The sequence below is a fragment of the Meriones unguiculatus genome, chromosome X (genome assembly GCF_030254825.1).
Source record: "Meriones unguiculatus strain TT.TT164.6M chromosome X, Bangor_MerUng_6.1, whole genome shotgun sequence".
In the NCBI taxonomy this organism is placed as follows: Eukaryota; Metazoa; Chordata; class Mammalia; order Rodentia; family Muridae; genus Meriones; species Meriones unguiculatus.
This window is the reverse complement of record NC_083369.1, coordinates 64,095,243-64,113,643: the sequence shown is the minus strand read 5'-3', so window position 1 is coordinate 64,113,643 and position 18,401 is coordinate 64,095,243. Positions and strand designations below refer to the sequence as shown.

Sequence of the window (18,401 nt, the reverse complement as noted above, 5' to 3'; positions counted from 1 at the left end):
ATTATTTTGCAGAATGTCTGTAAGTACTCTGTTAAGGAGACATGAACATTAGCTTTATTTCATGCAAAGATGAGGAAATTGAGGTCATTCTTTGTGCTATTGTCCTACTATGATGAAGAGGGGAGGTGAATCCAGGACTTTCACTCAGAATTTTTGTCCCATTAGCTACTATGCCAGGCTGTCTCTCTATACTCCAAAGTAAATTGGGAGAAAATGTAAGGATTAAAATGCAGCTTCAGTGCTGGTTTTTTGATCACCTCCTCTTGAGGGGGGAGCAGCCTTGCCTGGCTACAGAGGAAAACAATGCAGCCAGCCCTGATGAGATCTGATAAGCTAGGGTCAGATGGAAGGGAAGGAGAACCTCCCCTATCAGTGGACTTGGAGAGGGGCATGGAAGAAGATAATAGAGAAGGGCAGGGTTGAGAGGGGATGAGGGAGGGGGCTACAGCTGGGATACAAAATGAATAAATTATAATTAATACAAAATAAATTGATTTAAAAATTAAAAAATAAAATGTAGCTTATGAATCATAGTAAACCTCTTAAGACCCAGAGGTTTTTGCATCTCCTCCCTTTTTCACTTCATTCAATCTAAGTCTGGCTCTTGCTCACAAAATTTGATTTGCTAATTTCCATAAATATTTTGCTCTCTATATTTGGAATGAATTCCCCACCATATTATTAAACATTTCCTTATGCCTCTAACATCTTTCTGGACCACACATCTCTGAATTCCTCTGGCACTCAGGCAGTACAAGTTTCAGAGTTTATTGCATATGGCTTTATCCTCAAGCACTTCTTATGATGAGCCTTCCCATTCCCAAGAAGCAGGGTGGGCCATGTGGTAGGTTTTCTTGTATATTACCATTTCATTTACCATATATAGATACATCCATGTCTTTTTCAGAATTCTGACCAAGATGAAAACTGTTGAATAAGCTTGCTAGTGGGTCATGCACATTTGCTTTCAAGCTACAAAACTATAAGCACTACAAATACAAAAGCTGTTCCTTACCTACCATCTTCACCTGAGTTCTTGATATAGCATAGGTGCTGAACAAATTCACTGTTGTAGTGACAGTTACCAATCAGTATAAGGAAGCAAAATCATTTCACTCAGAACTTAAAACACAGAGATTGTTTGGGAACTATATACATATAGAAAAAATCTCTTAAAGCCTTTAAAAGATATAATGATTCTGTGTTTACAAAAGTCAACAGTTGATATTGAATAAACTTGGCTAATTCTCTTTTCTCAATCCTGAACCGAGTAATTTCCAACTCTTATGCAGCTCTGCTTTCTGTGGTCCCATGAGAAGTCATTTCTTTGTTGCACTTTCTTGCAACTGTGTAGACTTCCTAAAAAGATACCACCACTTCTGAGCCACTGGCATCTTAAAATGTATATTCATTTATTAATTCCTCCATCCATTCAACAAACATTTATTGTCCAACACTGAAATGATAAATACTAGACAAGTCTGTGGGAAGTTAAACGTGAATCTCAAGGAGCTCATTCTATTTTCAACAAGGACTATTGACATATAATCTATAGTATGTAGCATATAACCTAACCACATTGTGGTGTGGGAATAATTATGGAAAACTTCCTGAAGAAATTGATATCTTTGCTAAAACCTGAAGGATACATAGGAAGTAATCAAGACAACAGAGACATATCTAAAATCACGTACAAATTTAATGTGTCAGTATTCTCAGGGAGAGCAAAGCAAGACCGGGAATGGTAGGCTAATGTTTAAATATAGGGGAGAGATAAGGAAGTCCTGAAATAAGACTGTGGGGTAAGATATAAACACAGATTTTTGGCTTATATTCGAAGTTGTATTGGCAATCGTTTCTGATGATGGCTTGGATGTGAGAAAGGAAGTAGTGTGGAGAAACCTTGAGTTTCTAGACTGATTAAGTTTGTTATCTACTGAGTTATAGCCAAACGCTTTGGAGAAAGGAGTTGACTTAGAGAATAGGATTGCAGAGAAAATAATAAGCCAATAAACTATTGTTGGGGGTGAATTGGAACATCATAGTGCAGAGACCAGTGAAAGTACTGGCTATAGGCTTATAGCACATTCAGATGAGAAAACTAACTAGAGGTTCACACACGGTGAGAGTATTAAAAGATAGTTCATGTTGCTTTAGGATAAAGTATGAGCAAACACTGACTACCCAGGGTTCTGGGAAAAGTGGGAGGTGATCTATAATGAATGGAGAATTGGTTTCCTAGATGTGGGTTGCCAATATACATACTCTATCATTCCCTGACAATCTCCATATGAAAAAAGTCTTCTCAATAACATCTGTGCAACTCTCATTTAAATTTTAGGCAATGAACAAGAATTACTCAATCCTAACTTCTCAATATCGGTCATGAGCAAAACCTAAAGAGAAAATAAAATTGATATTTTTGTTTTAAGTACCAGGTGTGTTGTACAAACCTTGGCTCACTCAAATGCTAACAATAATCCTACATGGCAGTATTACTATACTCACCAGAACCTTGACACTCAGATTAGCTGAGTAACTTGCTCGAGGATACAACGAAAGTAGCCGTGTTAACAGTGCTCCCCCGCCTCACAACCTTCTACAATACAGCTGGATCCTCAGGAAGGCTGCCCTCTTCCTTTCCCTGCTTTGTAAATATCACGGGCATCCCTAGTCTAATGTTTTGCTCGCCATTAAAGGACATGGCTCCACTTGGGAAAAGTAAACTTAAAGTTACCAATCACTCATGCCTCAGTAGGAATGAGTTTCAGATTCTAAGGAAAAAAATTAATTTTATGAGAGTAGACCACTGGAATCTTGAGGGGTGGGGAATAAAAGGCAGAAATGCAGCAAAATATACAGTCAGATTCTTCTTCTATCAATTTCTCCAGCCTACCTAGTTTCAGGTATGTGCTTCTAAGAATTTTAGATGCTACTTGTGTGTATTTCTACTATGTTATAGGTACCTCCATTAATGGCTCTATTACCCTCGTCTGGTTCTAATCAGTGGTAGCCTTACACTACACACTGACTCCAAACCACCATAATCAGGAGGAGATAGTCAACTTGAGCTTGAGCTGTGGTTGTAGACCTGGCCTTAGGCACAATGCCCAACCCTTGGGAATTAAATCCTGCTGTGCACATTTAAAATATCAAGCAGATGGAGGCAGGAGAGCTTGTTGGAACAACATGGAGGAGTCCCTTCTGCCATGGATGGGTCCATCTGCCAAAATAAATGATACATCTCGGGGCATGGCATTAGTCCAAACCCATTGAAATTCTGCTAGCCATCCAAACAATGATGGTACTTCAGATTGAGTCTGTGATCAGGGTTAGAAAGAGATAAATGATGAGTGAACATCTGGCTGTTGCAGCCTACCGATGGGAACAAACCCAGAAGAGGATCGGACAAGGGGGGGGCAACCTCAAGGACCCCTAAGACATCTACCACTCGCAAACAGGGAAAGAGCCTAGCACCAAAAGGAGATATAGTCTGGTTTAAGTCTCAGGCTGTTACTACTAGCTATGTGACCTTAAGGACCTATCTGCATTGCCCACGTGGCACGCCTGGGTTGGCTACCCAGAGGCTATTTAAGCTGTGGGCTGGCTTTCCCCAGGGTCCGAGGATTGTTCAAGGTTCCTGAATAAACTGCATTGAAAAAAAAATTAAAATTAAAAAAATCTTCAAGTGACAACATATGCTGGAGAGGATGTGGAGAAAGAGGACCCCCCCCCCTACATTGCTGGTGGGAATGTAAAGTTGTACAACCACTTTGGAAATCAATCTGGCACTTTTTCAAACTAAAGTGATCTATTGAGATCAGTTAGAAAACCTTTTCAAAGTACCCATTTCTGTGCTTAAGCCATGTTCCAATATCAGCTAATTCCACAACTACACCCTACCAAGAAGCTAGGGTTCGGATGGTTTGCTATATGTGAACAGTCTAAATGACTGAATAAATCATTATTATTGTAAAAAAAAAAAAAATCTTCCTCTTCTCTCAGCCTATTCCACCCATTATAAAATAAACCCTGTGCTAAATGTTCTCCAAGGACTTTTGTCTGCTTGAATATTCTGTGACTTCTTTGACACTGGCTTGATTTCTCTTTCTCTGTGTGAGAAAGGCTCACCCACCCACCTGTTTATCAGTAGTCTCTCTATTCTCACACTGACTTCTGCTGGCCGTTAGGAATAGTGTCGTAGATAGAGTCTGCAGTGAGAAACAACAAAACCACAGTGCAGTCTGTCATTGATCAGCTTGAGTAGCACACTGAAATTCCTGCGCTTTCGAGATGAGGATGGGGGAAACCCCAAGCAATGCTAAGCACAGATGAAGAAGTCCCCCCCCCCAAAGTGTCTCCCTCCTTTTATTATGGATGCCTTCATTTGTTCATGGTGTTCTGTGCCACCCTGTGAAAGGATTTCAGTGCTTGGGAAGATTCCTTGTCTCAAGTCTCATCTCAGTGCACTACAATGCCTTGGCACCATGCTAGAGAGGCAGTTCAAGATAAGCAGGGCATCAGAAGCCTACCAGACAGAGTCCTGTGATGAATTTAGCTTGAGAGATTTTCGACTGGGCTGCTGACATCCAACCAACCTAAATTATCTGAGACTAGCCCGAGAACTTTTGTTTCACCAAGGAGTATCATTCCAAAACCCCTTTGAGATTTTTTTTTTTAATCTCATGAGTTCTTTGGAGGTCTTATATGCAGCTTTCTGGCAAGTTTAGTGGACTCACTCAGACAAGAGAAAGGAAGCAGGTTTCTGAACCAGCCTCTGCTGGACCAACTGAGAATTCTCTTAAATACACCTTAGCATTTCTCAAGCCTAAGTTTTCTAGTTTACCCATGCTGGTGAGCTTGTGTTCAGAAATATAAAAGGGCAGAGGTAGATAGTGCCAGTCCTTGTGCTCACACTGGGCACTGCTTAAGTTCTCATAGCAGTACAGGATGGGAACTGGGCCACATGACAACCAAGTCTTTTGGTAGCTGTCAAGTGATTTATATGCCACCTCCACTACCATTTATAGAATAAAGCCTTTGGCAGGTCTGAGATTTGGGTCAAACACTCTGTGGTTTGATCGTATCCTCTCTGTAGTAATAATAGAGCCCTGACAAGTCCAACGTGCTCCAATACTCCCACCAAGCAGTATTCTCCAACAGCTGGTTCTTGTCTGCCCCCGCTGTTCCAGCCTCAGGCAGGCTGCCCCAGTCTTCTGATGATGCTCACATGTTCTCTTCAATACTCCTTGATGACTTACAACTGTGAACACTGCATTCTGTCCAGCTGCTTCTCCACGCCTTCACCTCTCCTGCCTTACTTTCCAGGCCCATTCCAACATGTGTTCATTTGGCCTTCCCAAGTATCCATGGCTCCCTGGCCATGAGGAAAGTGTTGTGCTCCAGAGACCTCCGCAGGCAACTTTTCCACTGTGTACCTAAATCTCTTGCTCCCTGTTCCACACTGGTGCTATCAGAGCAGTGTGTAATTTCCTCTTGAAAACTAGGTCCAGTTTTCCACTCCTTCACTCATCCTTAATAACTGCTAGCATAATGTCTTTAAAGTATTGCCCTTTTTTCTCTTTAGTTCACATACACACACACACAGTGTGTGTGTGTGTGTGTGTGTGTGCAAATTTCAACAAGAGAATGATTCTAAATAAAATTCCACCAATGACATGAGAGCTGAAAAGTTGAAGATTCAATATCTATCCCTATAATTCTCAGAAGCTTGTCACACATGCCATAGCCTACACCATGAGAATGAGAAAGTTTGAGTGGTAGATTGTATTACAGAGACTTGCATGTTATTGGATAGAACATCTTTCATTTCCTTGCAAGGGCTCTAGGTCCTCATGAGCCTAATTGACACTGCAAATTATATCCCAAGGGGCTAGTTCAGCTGGTGGACTCTAGTGTTACCAGGATATAACTCGAGACATTGTGTTTAAGACAGCTGTCCTGTTTTCAGCATTTTAAAAAGTAAAGCTGGAAGGTGATTGGAGAGGGTGTTATAATGGAGTTTTTCTTTTTCAGAATTTGCAAAGATTTTTAGAAAATTGTGGACAGTCACTAAAGGAGCAAGGGAGGTGGGGCTGGAAGCATTTATGAAAATGGGCTTTCTACCAGCTATGAATTTCTCAAACAGGTAATGCACATTACTAATAGTTTTCACTTTTCAGCCAAAAAAAAAGCCCCCACTGGGATTTGTTCTAAATGATAATCCAGGCTGTCTGTTTTGTACCTACTGGGGTTAATTCTCAGTCTCAGTCTGCTTTAAATGTCAGACTGAACTCTCAGACTTAATTGTTACATTTTATAACCAAGGCATTCAAAATCTTCAGGCTGCTCACTCCTGCTACCATAATTGATACTTAATAAATCTCCTCAGGCTCCTTGTGCTTTATACATTGGATACTGTGGAAAGAGAGGGAAGGGCTGAAAGGGGATAGGAAGGAAGAGTGAACAATGGGTATGTGGGGGGTGCCTGTAAGTGTTTGTTGCTAGGTACAATGTTGGGGTCCTGGGGAACAGCTGAATAAGATGTATTTTGAAGAGTTAGGCAGTTTCAGGGGTCATCTTTCTTTGGCCCCCTGGGGCTGCATTCTTTAGACATTGCCAATTCTAAACTTCAGTGCAAGTGTTGGTTGGCCATTTAGATGTGACATGTAAAATGCCATGACGCTCTTCAGTGTTCTGTTCTTTCACTATTTTGACAAGCTGATGGATGGACTGACATTAGCTAAGGAGAGAACAACATTATCCAGCCTGAATAACTAATATCCTAAGAAGTACAAAGTTGATGGATCTTGGTGTACATTAATCTTATTAAATGTGCTTATAAAATGTGTTCTATCCAAATAAGCTTAGCAACCCATAAAATAGCCCTTTCTGATCCATGTCTGGAACATTGGCATGCCTGACAGATCTCTAAGTGAAAATTATTTAGTGAAGTGGTGCCTGTATTTGGTGCATGAGGAAATTGGAAATGTTGATGTTAAATCTTTTGTTGACTAATTTTCACTTTTTCTGTCCATCTGGAGGGATGTCTGAGACCAATTGTAACTCAATGTCCATCAGGTCCTGAAGGGTTTGCTGTTTCTACTGGTTTATCAAGGTTGAAAGGAGAAAGAGGCTCCCCAAGCCCTCTGGGACCATATGGATCAACAGGAGATAAGGTAAGAAGCACCTTTGATGTTAAGGGTTGTAAGTACAAAAATCAAATGTTTAGTCTCAGTTCTCAGTTAGGGGAACACTGTTGCTCCTAAATATTTTGGCACCAGGGCACATACTTTAAGAAGAGCTGAGCAACAGTATGTACTTATATGAAAATGACTTTGTGAAATCTAGTACTATGTACAATGTCTATACAGCAATAAAATAAAACAAGGAAGAAAAGGAAGGAAGGAAGGAAGGAAGGAAGGAAGGAAGGAAGGAAGGAAGGAAGGAAGGAAGGAAGGAAGAGGAAAGAGAGCCTGGGCATGGTGATGCACATCTGTAATCCCAACACCCAACAGTCAGAAGCAGGAGGATTGCCACAAGTTTAAGGGCAGGCTGACCTACTTAATAGGTATCAGGCTAGCCAAGATACATAAAAATGCCCACCTCAAAGCAAATGAAAAAGAAAGAAAGAAGAATGGAGTGGATTATTACGAGCTGGTGATGAAGGAAAGCATTTCTGGAGATTCTCATAGCAGATAAATTATCAAAGGAATATATTGCTTGCTTGCATTACAAGTTTGCTCGCCTATGCCAAACCATGGGCTTGGGTTGAGTGTCTGATGAGCTGATCAGTAGAAAGCAAGCACATAACAAAAGAGACTAACAAACAAGCACTCAGAAGACTTAGAAGAATTCTTGGCCATAAATATAAGGGAATACACTATGAAAAAAATGGTAATAACACGATAACTGGCTTACTGAATTTACCAACTCAATCTATACCTTCTGTGTATTTTCATCACCTCCTGTTAATCTCATATCTTAGGGATGGGTTTGCCACAATAACTAGATATAGAAAGGCTGTCTATGAATTGCAGATACACACTAGAACAAGCATATACTCATTACAGGAAAAATAATAAGGTGCACAAAATTTTATTGAAAAATCCTTAATGATAGATAAATTGACACATTTTATTTCAGTAATTTTTACTCGTCAGCCTCATTTCCCTTCAAAGAGAATTTCCCTTTGTTTTTTTTTTATTGTTGTTGATGATGTTGTTTGTTTACTTTTCCAGATATAAGTGGTAGATTTGAAGCCCTATCTCCATTCCATCCAACCCAACCTCTTAGATTTCCCCATGTGTAACCTGTATTTGCACTTAATTCTATTCTGATTCTATAGTGATAGTTCAGTAGCCTCTGAAATTAACACTTGAAGCTTACTAGCTATCACTTTCTGCTTTTGTCCATACCACACTTTTCCCATATTTTCTCCTAGGCCATGTTTATCTACGACACTTTTCAGTCTTGTTTTAGAGACCAGAAAGGGTGTAGAAGGTTGGACTACACAATAGAAAAGATGAAAGCTCCTCCACCTGAGGGGGACTTTACTTATCCTTATGCTTCTAACATCCCCCAAGAGGTTCTTTTGGACATTATTAAAGCATAGTCAGGGAAACTCAAGTCTACCCATTTTCTTATGTTATGCTGTACAACCTTCTATTATCAGCAAAGGTGATTCAGATCTTTTTGTTCCAATCTCTAGGCAATGTCATGAGCACCTACTATGTGCTCATACTTTACTATGAGGATGTTATTTGGGAAGAATATGGTCCTGTTTTCATAGATTCTATTGTCTGATCTGTTTTTCTCTCAATTATACTAGACATTTGTAGATCTGGAGAATCAAGACTCATTTTGTTTATATTTGTTACTTGAATCACATCACCCATCAAATGTCTGCATTTTATTCAACTGCAGTGTCTGGAAAATGTTCACAAATAAGCCAACTTGGAAATTAGGTGGAGAGGGATAGCCATCCATTTTGACATTCACCTACATTTTCTTATGACTGTGTTCCTAAGCCTGCATGGGGAAGAATCCCTGCCAAGAAAGAGTTTGTCTTCCAGGCTAAGGAGATGAGTGTAACTGCCAAACTGGAGATAACTGAATGTTGTCTGTGTTTCCTTTTGACTTTTGATTTTTCTAGTTTCTGACTTCCCCTCTGCCAACTATCCAAGAAGTATCTGTTGAGTGCCCTTCATTCAGTACTTACTTCTTCTTTCCCTCTTGAAGATCTCAGGAGTCCTTGGTATATGGTTCTCCACTCTTGTTCTTGATACATGCAGTCTCCTGGTGTTGATTTATTACTTTGTACAGCAGTTTGATCTAGCTCCTTAAAAGCACAGATCATGTCTTCTGTTGCCTGCTGAGACCCAGGAGTACCAAGAATCCTGGAAAAAAAAAAAAAAAAAAAAAAAAACCAAACAGCTAAAGAACTGCCTCCTACTTCTAGTGTCTGAAAAAGCCAGAGTTCTCAGACTGATGGAGCTACCTCAGACAGAAAATCACAGGTCCCACAGGCTTTGTGCAACTAATCAACACATATTTAAAAATTCAGCTTCTCTGACAAATCTTTGTGAATTAGACCACTGCACAAATCTAGTTTCCCTCCTAACAATGGCTAATCATTAACACTGGTTTAGGTCTCCAAATTCTTTTCTTTTTCTTACTTACTTTCTTTTTTTTTTTTTTAATTCTTTTCTTTTTCTTTTTTCTTTTTTTTTTTTTTTTTGCTATTATGTAGACAATTTCACCATGGAGTCAGTTTCATGATAACCCAATTTGTTGCACCAAGGGCCACAACAGCCAGTGGAGATGGACAGAAAGAGCTTGCCTACCCACTAGGATATTCAACATCAGCACAACAGGCACTGGGGATGGTGCAACTCAGGGTTTTGAGATATCCCAGTTGTGAGTTAGGGCTCTTGGCAACTGCCGTGGATGCATATTTATGAAACTTTTAAAATGAATTGAGAGAAGAGGTTTTCAAGGAGTCCTTTGAAATGAGGTTTAGCCTTACCCAGGGTGTCAATCACAAACATTTCCCCCACGCAGAGGTTTATAAATAAACACTACATTTATATCCTTGAAGTCGACATATAGCATCCATCACATTGGACCTTTTCTCTTGGGACTGGGGTCATGGGAACACAACTTTTCTGGAACACAGCAGATTCATTTGTTTGTGGATGTATAGAGCTATGAGATCCCCCTCAAATGGCTATGTCCTTGGAATTTGGCACACTCCAGTAAAATTATTAACTACAGGCAAGGAGGGCAAAATGCCAGATATTCTGTGGTGTTGATAACTGAGAGGAGGCAGAACTCCACCCTATAGCTTATTCTTTTAGGTTTGCCTGGATTAACCGATTACTCATTTGCTACTTAGTAAACCTAGTTTTACTTAATATTAATCATAATAAAATGTTGCTTTTAATGTTAACAACCTCTCTATAAGGTACATATCATCATCACCAGTTTGTTAGTAGAGAATCTGAGCGCTCCAGCTGGAAAGCAGTAAAGCTGGATCAGGATATAAGTCTGACTGGCTCAAAACGTGCACTGCCTATTGTATCAGCAGAATGAAAAAAAAAAGAGGCAAAAGATCTGAGTTGGCCATCAGAGGTCAATCCATTACTAAGGTGGAAAAAAGTCAACAGGTTTTCTTACCAGTGAGAGGTACCAGAAGTTTAAATGAGAAAACCAAATGAGCCTAGATTTAAAAAAAAAAAAAAAAGTTTTGATAGCCCAGGAGTAAGGAAGATCTTTGGTGCTTATTTCTGCTACATAGCTGGGAGGTAATCCTTAGAAAATGGGGTACCCCACCTATAGAACTTAGAGTTAACTAAGGAGATTTAGAGAATGTGGCAGGATTAAGAGAAACAACAATGAAATAACACCAAACCACTAATACTAGAACATTATAGAGCTATGGAATAGCTGTTGTCCAACAGATAGGTAGTAAGACTGTAGGGAAATCTTGCTATTTCCAAAATACATAGTCAGGAAAGGAGAACAAGAAAGAATTGAGACCTATACTATTTCTGGTCTCTCCAGACTAAGTCTCAAAATGTTTACATACAGCTAGAAGACAGAAGGAAAGGAAACCTGTGTGGTATAGACTAAATCCTCCTACCAACAAAAGTACAGATTCCCAGTGGTTGCCTGAAAATCTAGATAGCAGCAAACTTAATAACCCCATGCCTTTTCCTGTTTTCAGGCAACCATTGGGCATCTTAGACCATATCCCACATGATTAAGGAGGCTACTATATCAGAGAAAAGACACATTTACACTATTCGTGTAAAAAAAAAAGTGCCACAGAATTCTGTTTCTTTCTCACTGTTATTGGAGTTGTAGGAGGCAAACATACTAGTCATACATATGTGGGAATCCAGACTATGAAAGTAATGGTTTCAGCTTTGCAGGGGAAACAAGGTTGCATACTTATGTCCTCAATTCTTTATTACCAACTTAGATGGTTAGTTTCATTCCCTGAGAAGAGCCCAAGATCTGTGCTTTTGCTGGCATAACTTTTGTAGGTTGAGGGACCTTAAAACTAGCACAAATATTCTTTTCCTGATTCACAGTTTAATGGGTAGATTTTGTCTTATGTTAGATCATAGCAACCTCCACACACGACTCTTTCTTTGCTCACTAAACTAACTTTTCCTTTTCCATTTAAATGAAGTATTTTTTTTTAATTCTGTTTGTTGTATCCACACCACCAGCATTCTTCTGCTTCAGGACCATCATTAAATAAAATAAAGATATGAGCAGAAGTACTGTGATACCACTGTGAAAATCAATCTGCTAACAAAGATAGCTATTTACTGAGTTATAGACTGGTAAAGACTACAGCATAAATATTACTAAATGGGCCGGAAAAGATGGACTGTTTACATCACAGGTGGGATAGAGTGGATTGGCATTAGAATTCATTAGACTACTCACCACAATGTGCAATTTAAAATCCGTGACTTATTTTATGGATAAGGAGGGACTACTGGTAATTTGAAGGGCTCACTTTGAACACATGACATGTTTTCTTCCAAGTGTTAAACACACGTTACTCTTTGAAACTATGTTTAAGGGGAGGTAGACATCTACCTTTCATTAATCTGTCCAGATGATCTATTAAGGTCATTTGTTCGCAGTATGCCCCAGATACAACTGCTTTTTACTAGATTAAAACATTATGTTCTCCAATACATAAACTTACTGAATTCAGATGAGCTACATGAAAATGCCTGCTAACTACCCAGATAACCAACTGCCCCATAGCGAATATGGAAAAGAAAAGAGATGTGTTCTTAACTGAAGCAAGTACCTTATGTGTAATTGTTACAAACTGAGAGTGCCAGTGAGACTTGCTAATTTGTGGCCAAGCAACTCTCACTAGAGGAGGTGCTGTGGGAATTTACTTCCCTCTGTTAATCATGATCCAGCATCTGCTCCTATACAGAACTTCCGTTCAGAAAGCCCTCCAGGATCTATCTGGGCTGAGGAATGCCAAACCTTGGCATGGTTCTCTGCTGATAGCAGGTCCGCTGTCAGAGAGCTAAACCCCATTTTAGTACATCTCTATACTCAAGAAAGGTAAAGTTTCAATGCCTTAACAATTATATCTGTCTATTTTTGAGCCCTTTATTCTCGGCTTGGATCTTTTTAAAGCACTAGTTGTCTTTTTGAATGGGATAGCTTGAGCTGTGTTGGGCGACATATATCTGAGTAAAAAGAAAAAAAAAATTGAGATCAAATGTGATGAAACTAAGAGGGTAGACAAGGAGCCACAATTTAGCAGTGCGCTTGGCTGTTCTCATTGTGGAGTGTTTTGAATTACCTGAAAATCCTGTGGCTGACTCCATCCCCTCTTTTCTTTATAAACAGGACCACCCTGGACAACCAGGTCTCAGAGGTCCACCTGGCCTGGAAGGCTGTAATGGAACTCAAGGAGCTGTTGGATTTCCAGGCTCTGATGGTACCCTGGAATTTTAGGACCACCTGTAAGTTAATAGATCTTTATACCTTAATGCAAATGCACCTCAAAATGTGTTGTTTTGCTTTGGTTTCTTTTGAAATTTCATTTAGTATTTGTAGACACCCACTGCACTACCTTGTCCAATGCAAAAGTTTATAATGATGGCACCACAGCAGCAAAACTTTTAAAAAATGCCAGTTGTAGCTGTGTATGTTACATGGCTTTAGATTAGCTTCTAACGTTACTTTTGAAATTGTCAAGACTGTTAAAAGAAACAAATAAATAATAGCTACAGTAAATTTCAGAGCAAAACACACATTTGGGCTATTTGACACGTTCCCATATCAGGTAACATTGAGATATGCTTGGAAGAACTTCATGGTATCATGAGCATAATAATGATAATATAAGGCATGGCAAGCTTGGTTTATACAGGTAATTCTCTTTTTTCTTTTTCTTTTTATTAATTACACTTTATTCACTTTGTTTCCCACATGTAGCTCCCTCCCTCCTCCCTTCCCAATCCCACCCTCTCTCCCTTTTCTCTACCCATGCCTGTCCCCCAGTCCACTGATAGGAGAGGTCCTTCTTGCATTCTTTCTAATCCTAGTCTATCCGGTCTGATCAGGAGTGGCTGCATTGTCTTCTTCTGTGGACTGGTAAGGCTGCTCTCCACTCAGGGAGAGGTGATCAAAGATCAAGCTAAACAGTTCATGTCAGAGACAGTCCTTATCTGTTTCCATTACCATGGAACCCACTTGAACACTGAGCTGCCATGGGCTACATCTCTTCAGGGGTTCTAGGTTATCTCCATAAATGGTGCTTGGTTGGAGTATCAGTCTCAGAAAATACCCCTGTGCCCAGATTTTTTGTTCTGTTTTTCTCCTTATGGAGCTCTTGTCCTCTCCAGGCTTTACTCACTTCTTTCATAAGATTCGCTGTGTTCTGCCCAAAGTTTGGCTATAAGTCTCAGCATCCACTTTGATACCCTTCAGGATAGTCTTTCAGAGGCTCTCTGTGGTAGGTTCCTGTCCTGTTCCCTGTTTTCTCCCTCTTCTGATGTCCATCCACTTTGCCTTTCTGAATGAGGACTGAGGATCTTGGCCAGAGTCCTTCTAGATTAGTTTCTTTAGGTGTACGGATTTTAGAATATTTATTCTATAGTGGCTTTCTTTTTATTATTCTTTATTAATTACACTTTATTCACTTTATATCCCCACTGTGGTTCCCTCCCTGTTCCCGTCCAAACCCTCTCTTCCTCCTCCCTCTGCACCCACACTCCTCCCCAAGTCCACTGGTAGGGAAGGTCTTCTTTTCCTTCCTTACGATCCTAGTCAATTAGGTTTCATCAAGAGTGGCTGTAGTGTCTTCTTCTGTGGCATGGCAAGGCTACTCCTCCTTCTGGGGGAGGTAGTAAAAGAGCAGGCCAATCAGTTCATGTCAGAGACATTCCCTGTTACTATTACTATGGAACTCATTTGGACACTGAACTGCCATGGGCTACATCTGTGCAGGGGTCCTAGGTTATCTCCATGCATGGTCCTTGGTTGGAGTATCAGTCTCAGGAAAGACCCCTGTGCTCAGATTTTTTTGGTTCTGTTGCTCTCCTTGTGGAGTTCCTATCCTCTCCAGATCTTACAGTTTCCCAATTCTTTCAAAAGGTTCCCTGCACTCTGCCTAAAGGTTGGCCATAAGTCTCAGCATCTGCTTTGATAGTCTGCAGGGCAGAGCCTTTCAGAGGTCCTCTGTGGTAGTCTCATGACTTGTTCTCCCTTTTTTCCTTCTTCTGATGTCCATCCTCTTTCTGGATAAGGATTGAGCATTTTAGCAAGAATCCTCCATATTGATTAGTTTCTTTGGGTGTACAGGTTTTAGTAGGTTTATCCTTTATTCTATGTTTATATGACTGAGTATATACCGTGTGTGTCTTTCTGCTTCTGGGATACCTAACTCAGGATGATCTTTTCCAGTTCCCACCATTTACCTGCAAATTTCATGATAGCCTTGTTTTTTGTTGCTGAGTAATATTCCATTGTTTAGATGTACCACAATTTCTGTATCCATTCATCCGTTGAGGGACATCTGGGTTATTGCCAGGTTCTGGCTATTACAAATAAAGCTACTATAAACATGGCTGAGCAAATGTTCTTATTGTGTACTTGAGCCTCTTTTGGATATATGCCTAGGAGTGGTTTAGCTGGATCTTGGGGAAGCAGTATTCCTAGTTGTCTGAAGAAGCACCAGATTGATTTCCAGAGTGTTTGTAAAAATTTACATTCCCATCAGCAATAGAGGAGGGTTCCCCTTTCTCCACAATCTCTCCAGCATGTGTTGTCACTTGAGTTTTTTATCTTAGCCATTCTGATTGGTGTAAGGTAAAATCTTAGAGTTGTTTTGATTTGCATTTCTCTAATGACTAATGATTTTAGCATTTCTTTAACTGTTTCTCTGTCATTTGATATTCCTCTATTGAGAATTCTCTGTTTATCTCTGTACCATATTTTTTAATTGGATTACTTGGTTTGTTGCTGTTTCACTTCTTTAGTTCTTTATATATACTGGATATTAGTCCTCTGTCAGATAAAGGGCTGGTGAAGATCCTTTCCAAATCTGTAGGCTGTCGTTTTGTTCTGAGGACAGTGTCCTTTGCTTTACAGAAGCTTTGCAGTTTCATGAGGTCCAATTTATTGATTGTTGCTCTTAGAGTCTGTGATGTTGGTGTTCTGTTCAGGAAGTTTTCTCCTGTACCAATGAGTTCTAGGGTATTTCCCACGTTTTTTTCAAGCCAATTTAATGTGTCTGGTTTTATGTTGAGGTCTTTGATCCACTTGGACTTCAGTTTTGTGCAGGGTGACAAGTATGGATCTATTTTCATTTTTCTACATGTAGACATCCAGTTAGACCAGCACCATTTGTTGAAGATGCTATCTTTTTTCCATTGTATGGTTTTGGCGTCTTTGTCAAAGATCAGGTGTCCATAAGTGTGTGGGTTTATTTCTGGGTCCTCTGTTCGGTTCCATTGATCCACCATTCTGTTTCTATGCCAGTACCATGCAGTTTTTAGTATTGTTGCTCTATAGTACACCTTGAGATTAGGGATGGAGATAACTCCAGAATATCTTTTACTGTATAGGATTGTTTTAGCCATTCTGGGTTTCTTGTTTTTCCATATGAAGTTGAGAATTTTTCTTTCAAGGTCTGTAAAAACTTGTGTGAGTAATTTGATGGGAATTGCATTGAATCTGTAGATTGCTTTTGGTAAGATGGCCATTTTTACTATATTAATCCTGCCAAGACATGAGCATGGGAGATCATTCCATCTTCTGATATCTTGTTCTTTTTATTTCTCCCTCACTCCTTCCCACTCCTACCGTCGCTCCCTCATCTCCTCCCTGCCCCTTTCCAAGTCCACTGATAGGGAAGGTCCTCCTCCCCTTCCATCTGACCCTAGCTTATCAGGTATCTTCAGGACTGGCTGTAATGTCCTCCTCTGTGGCCTAGCAAGGCTGTTCCTCCCTCAGGGTGGGGGGAGGTAAAGGAGTCAGTCATTGAGTTCATGTCAAAAATAGTTCCTGTTCCCCTTACTAGGAAAACGCACTTGGATACTGAGCTACCATGGGCTACATCTGAGCCTGGGTTCTAGGTTATCTGTTTTTAATTCTTTCTTCAGAGACTTTAAATTTTTTTCAGACAACTCTTTGACTTGTTTGGTTAGAGTCACACCAAGGTACTTTATGTCATTTGTGGCTATTGTGAAAGGTGTTGTTTCCCTAATTTCTTTCTCAGCCCTTTTGTCTTTTGTATACAGGAGGGCTACTGATTTTTTGAGTTAATTTTGTATCCAACCACTTTGCTGAAGGTGTTAATCTGCTGTAGGAGTTCCCTGGTAGAATTTTTGGGATCACTCAGGTATACTATCATATCATCTGCAAAGAGTGATACTTCGAATTCTTCCTTTCCAAGTTCTATCCCCTTGATCTCCTTTAATTGTCTTATTGCTCTAGCAAGGACTCCAAGAACAATGTTGAAGAGATGGAGAGAGTGACAGCCTTGCTTTGTCCCTGATTTCAGTGGAATTGATTTAAGTTTCCCTCCATTGAGTTTGATATTGGCTGTAGGCTTGCTCTATACTGCCTTTACTATTTTCAGGTATGTGCCTTGTATCCCTGATCTATTCGAGACTTTAAATATGAATGGATGTTGTATTTTCTCAAATGCTTTTTCAGCATCTAAGGAGATGATCATGTAGTTTTTCTGCTTTTGTTTGTTTATGTGGTGGATCACATTTATGGATTTCTGTATATTGAACCACCCCTGCATGCCTGGGATGAAGCCTACTTGGTCATGGTGGATGATATCTTTTATGTATTCTTGTATTCTGTTTGCACGTATTTTGTTGAGTATTTTTCATAAGGGAGATTGGCCTGAAATTCTCTTTCTTTGTTGGGTCTATGTGAGGTTTAGGTACCAAGGTGACTGTGGCTTCATAGAATGAGTTTGGTAATGTTCCTTCTGTTTCTATTTTGTGGAATAGTTTTAAGAGTATTGGTGTTAGCTCTTCTTTGAAGGTCTGGTAGAGTTCTGCGCTGAAACCATCTGGTCCTGGGCTGTTTTTGCATGGAAGACTTTTGATGACAGCTTCTATTCCTTAGGGGATATAGGACTATTTTTTTATTATCTTTTTTTAATTTTTATTTTTTATTAATTACAGTTTATTCACTTTGTATCCCTCCATAAGCCCCTCCCTCCTCCCCTCCCAGCTCCACCCTTTTGAAGTAAGACCTAATTATTGTTTGGATTTCTTCAGTGTCTCTGGTTTTGTCCCTGTTTTGGTTTCTGATTTTGTTGATTTGCATAGTGTCTCTCTGCCTTTTAGTTAGTTTGGCTAAAGGTTTGTCTATCTTGTTGATTTTCTCAAAGAACCAGCTCTTGATTTCATTGATTCTTTGAATAGTTTTATTTGTTTCTAATTTATTGATTTCAACCCTGAGTTTGATTATTTCCAGCCGTCTACTCCTCTTTGGTGTGTCTGATACTTTTTTTTTTCCCTAGGGCTTTTAGGTGAGCCATTAAGTTGCTTGAACGAGATGTTTCAAATTTCTTCTTGAAGGCACTTAGTGCTATGAACTTTCCTCTTAGCACTACTTTCATTGTGTCCCATAAATTTGGTATGCCAGTAATTCTTAACCAGGGTTAATTTTTCTCCTGGGGAGGGGGGCATTTAAATTAGTTTTGAGAACTTTACATGTCACACACAAGTGGGGTGTGTGTGTGTGTGTGTTTGTGCGTGCACGCGCACACACAAGAGTGTGTGGGTAGATGCATGCATAGACTCAGGTTTACTAGTTCTGGAAATGGTTTGGTCTGAAGTGGGGCCCAGCTCATGGCTCTGCAGGATTAACATAGTAAAAAT

General features: G+C 39.8%; 1 protein-coding gene across 1 annotated transcript in view; it reads left to right on the top strand.

Moving 5' to 3' along the window:
- The window catches only part of Col4a6 (collagen type IV alpha 6 chain), a 117,259-nt gene that overhangs the window by 7,754 nt on the left and 91,104 nt on the right, over window positions 1-18,401 (top strand). Inside the window, 3 exon segments of the mRNA XM_060374652.1 lie at window positions 7,044-7,178; window positions 12,898-12,985; window positions 12,988-13,013. Of these exon segments, the coding sequence (XP_060230635.1) occupies window positions 7,044-7,178; window positions 12,898-12,985; window positions 12,988-13,013 (249 nt within the window).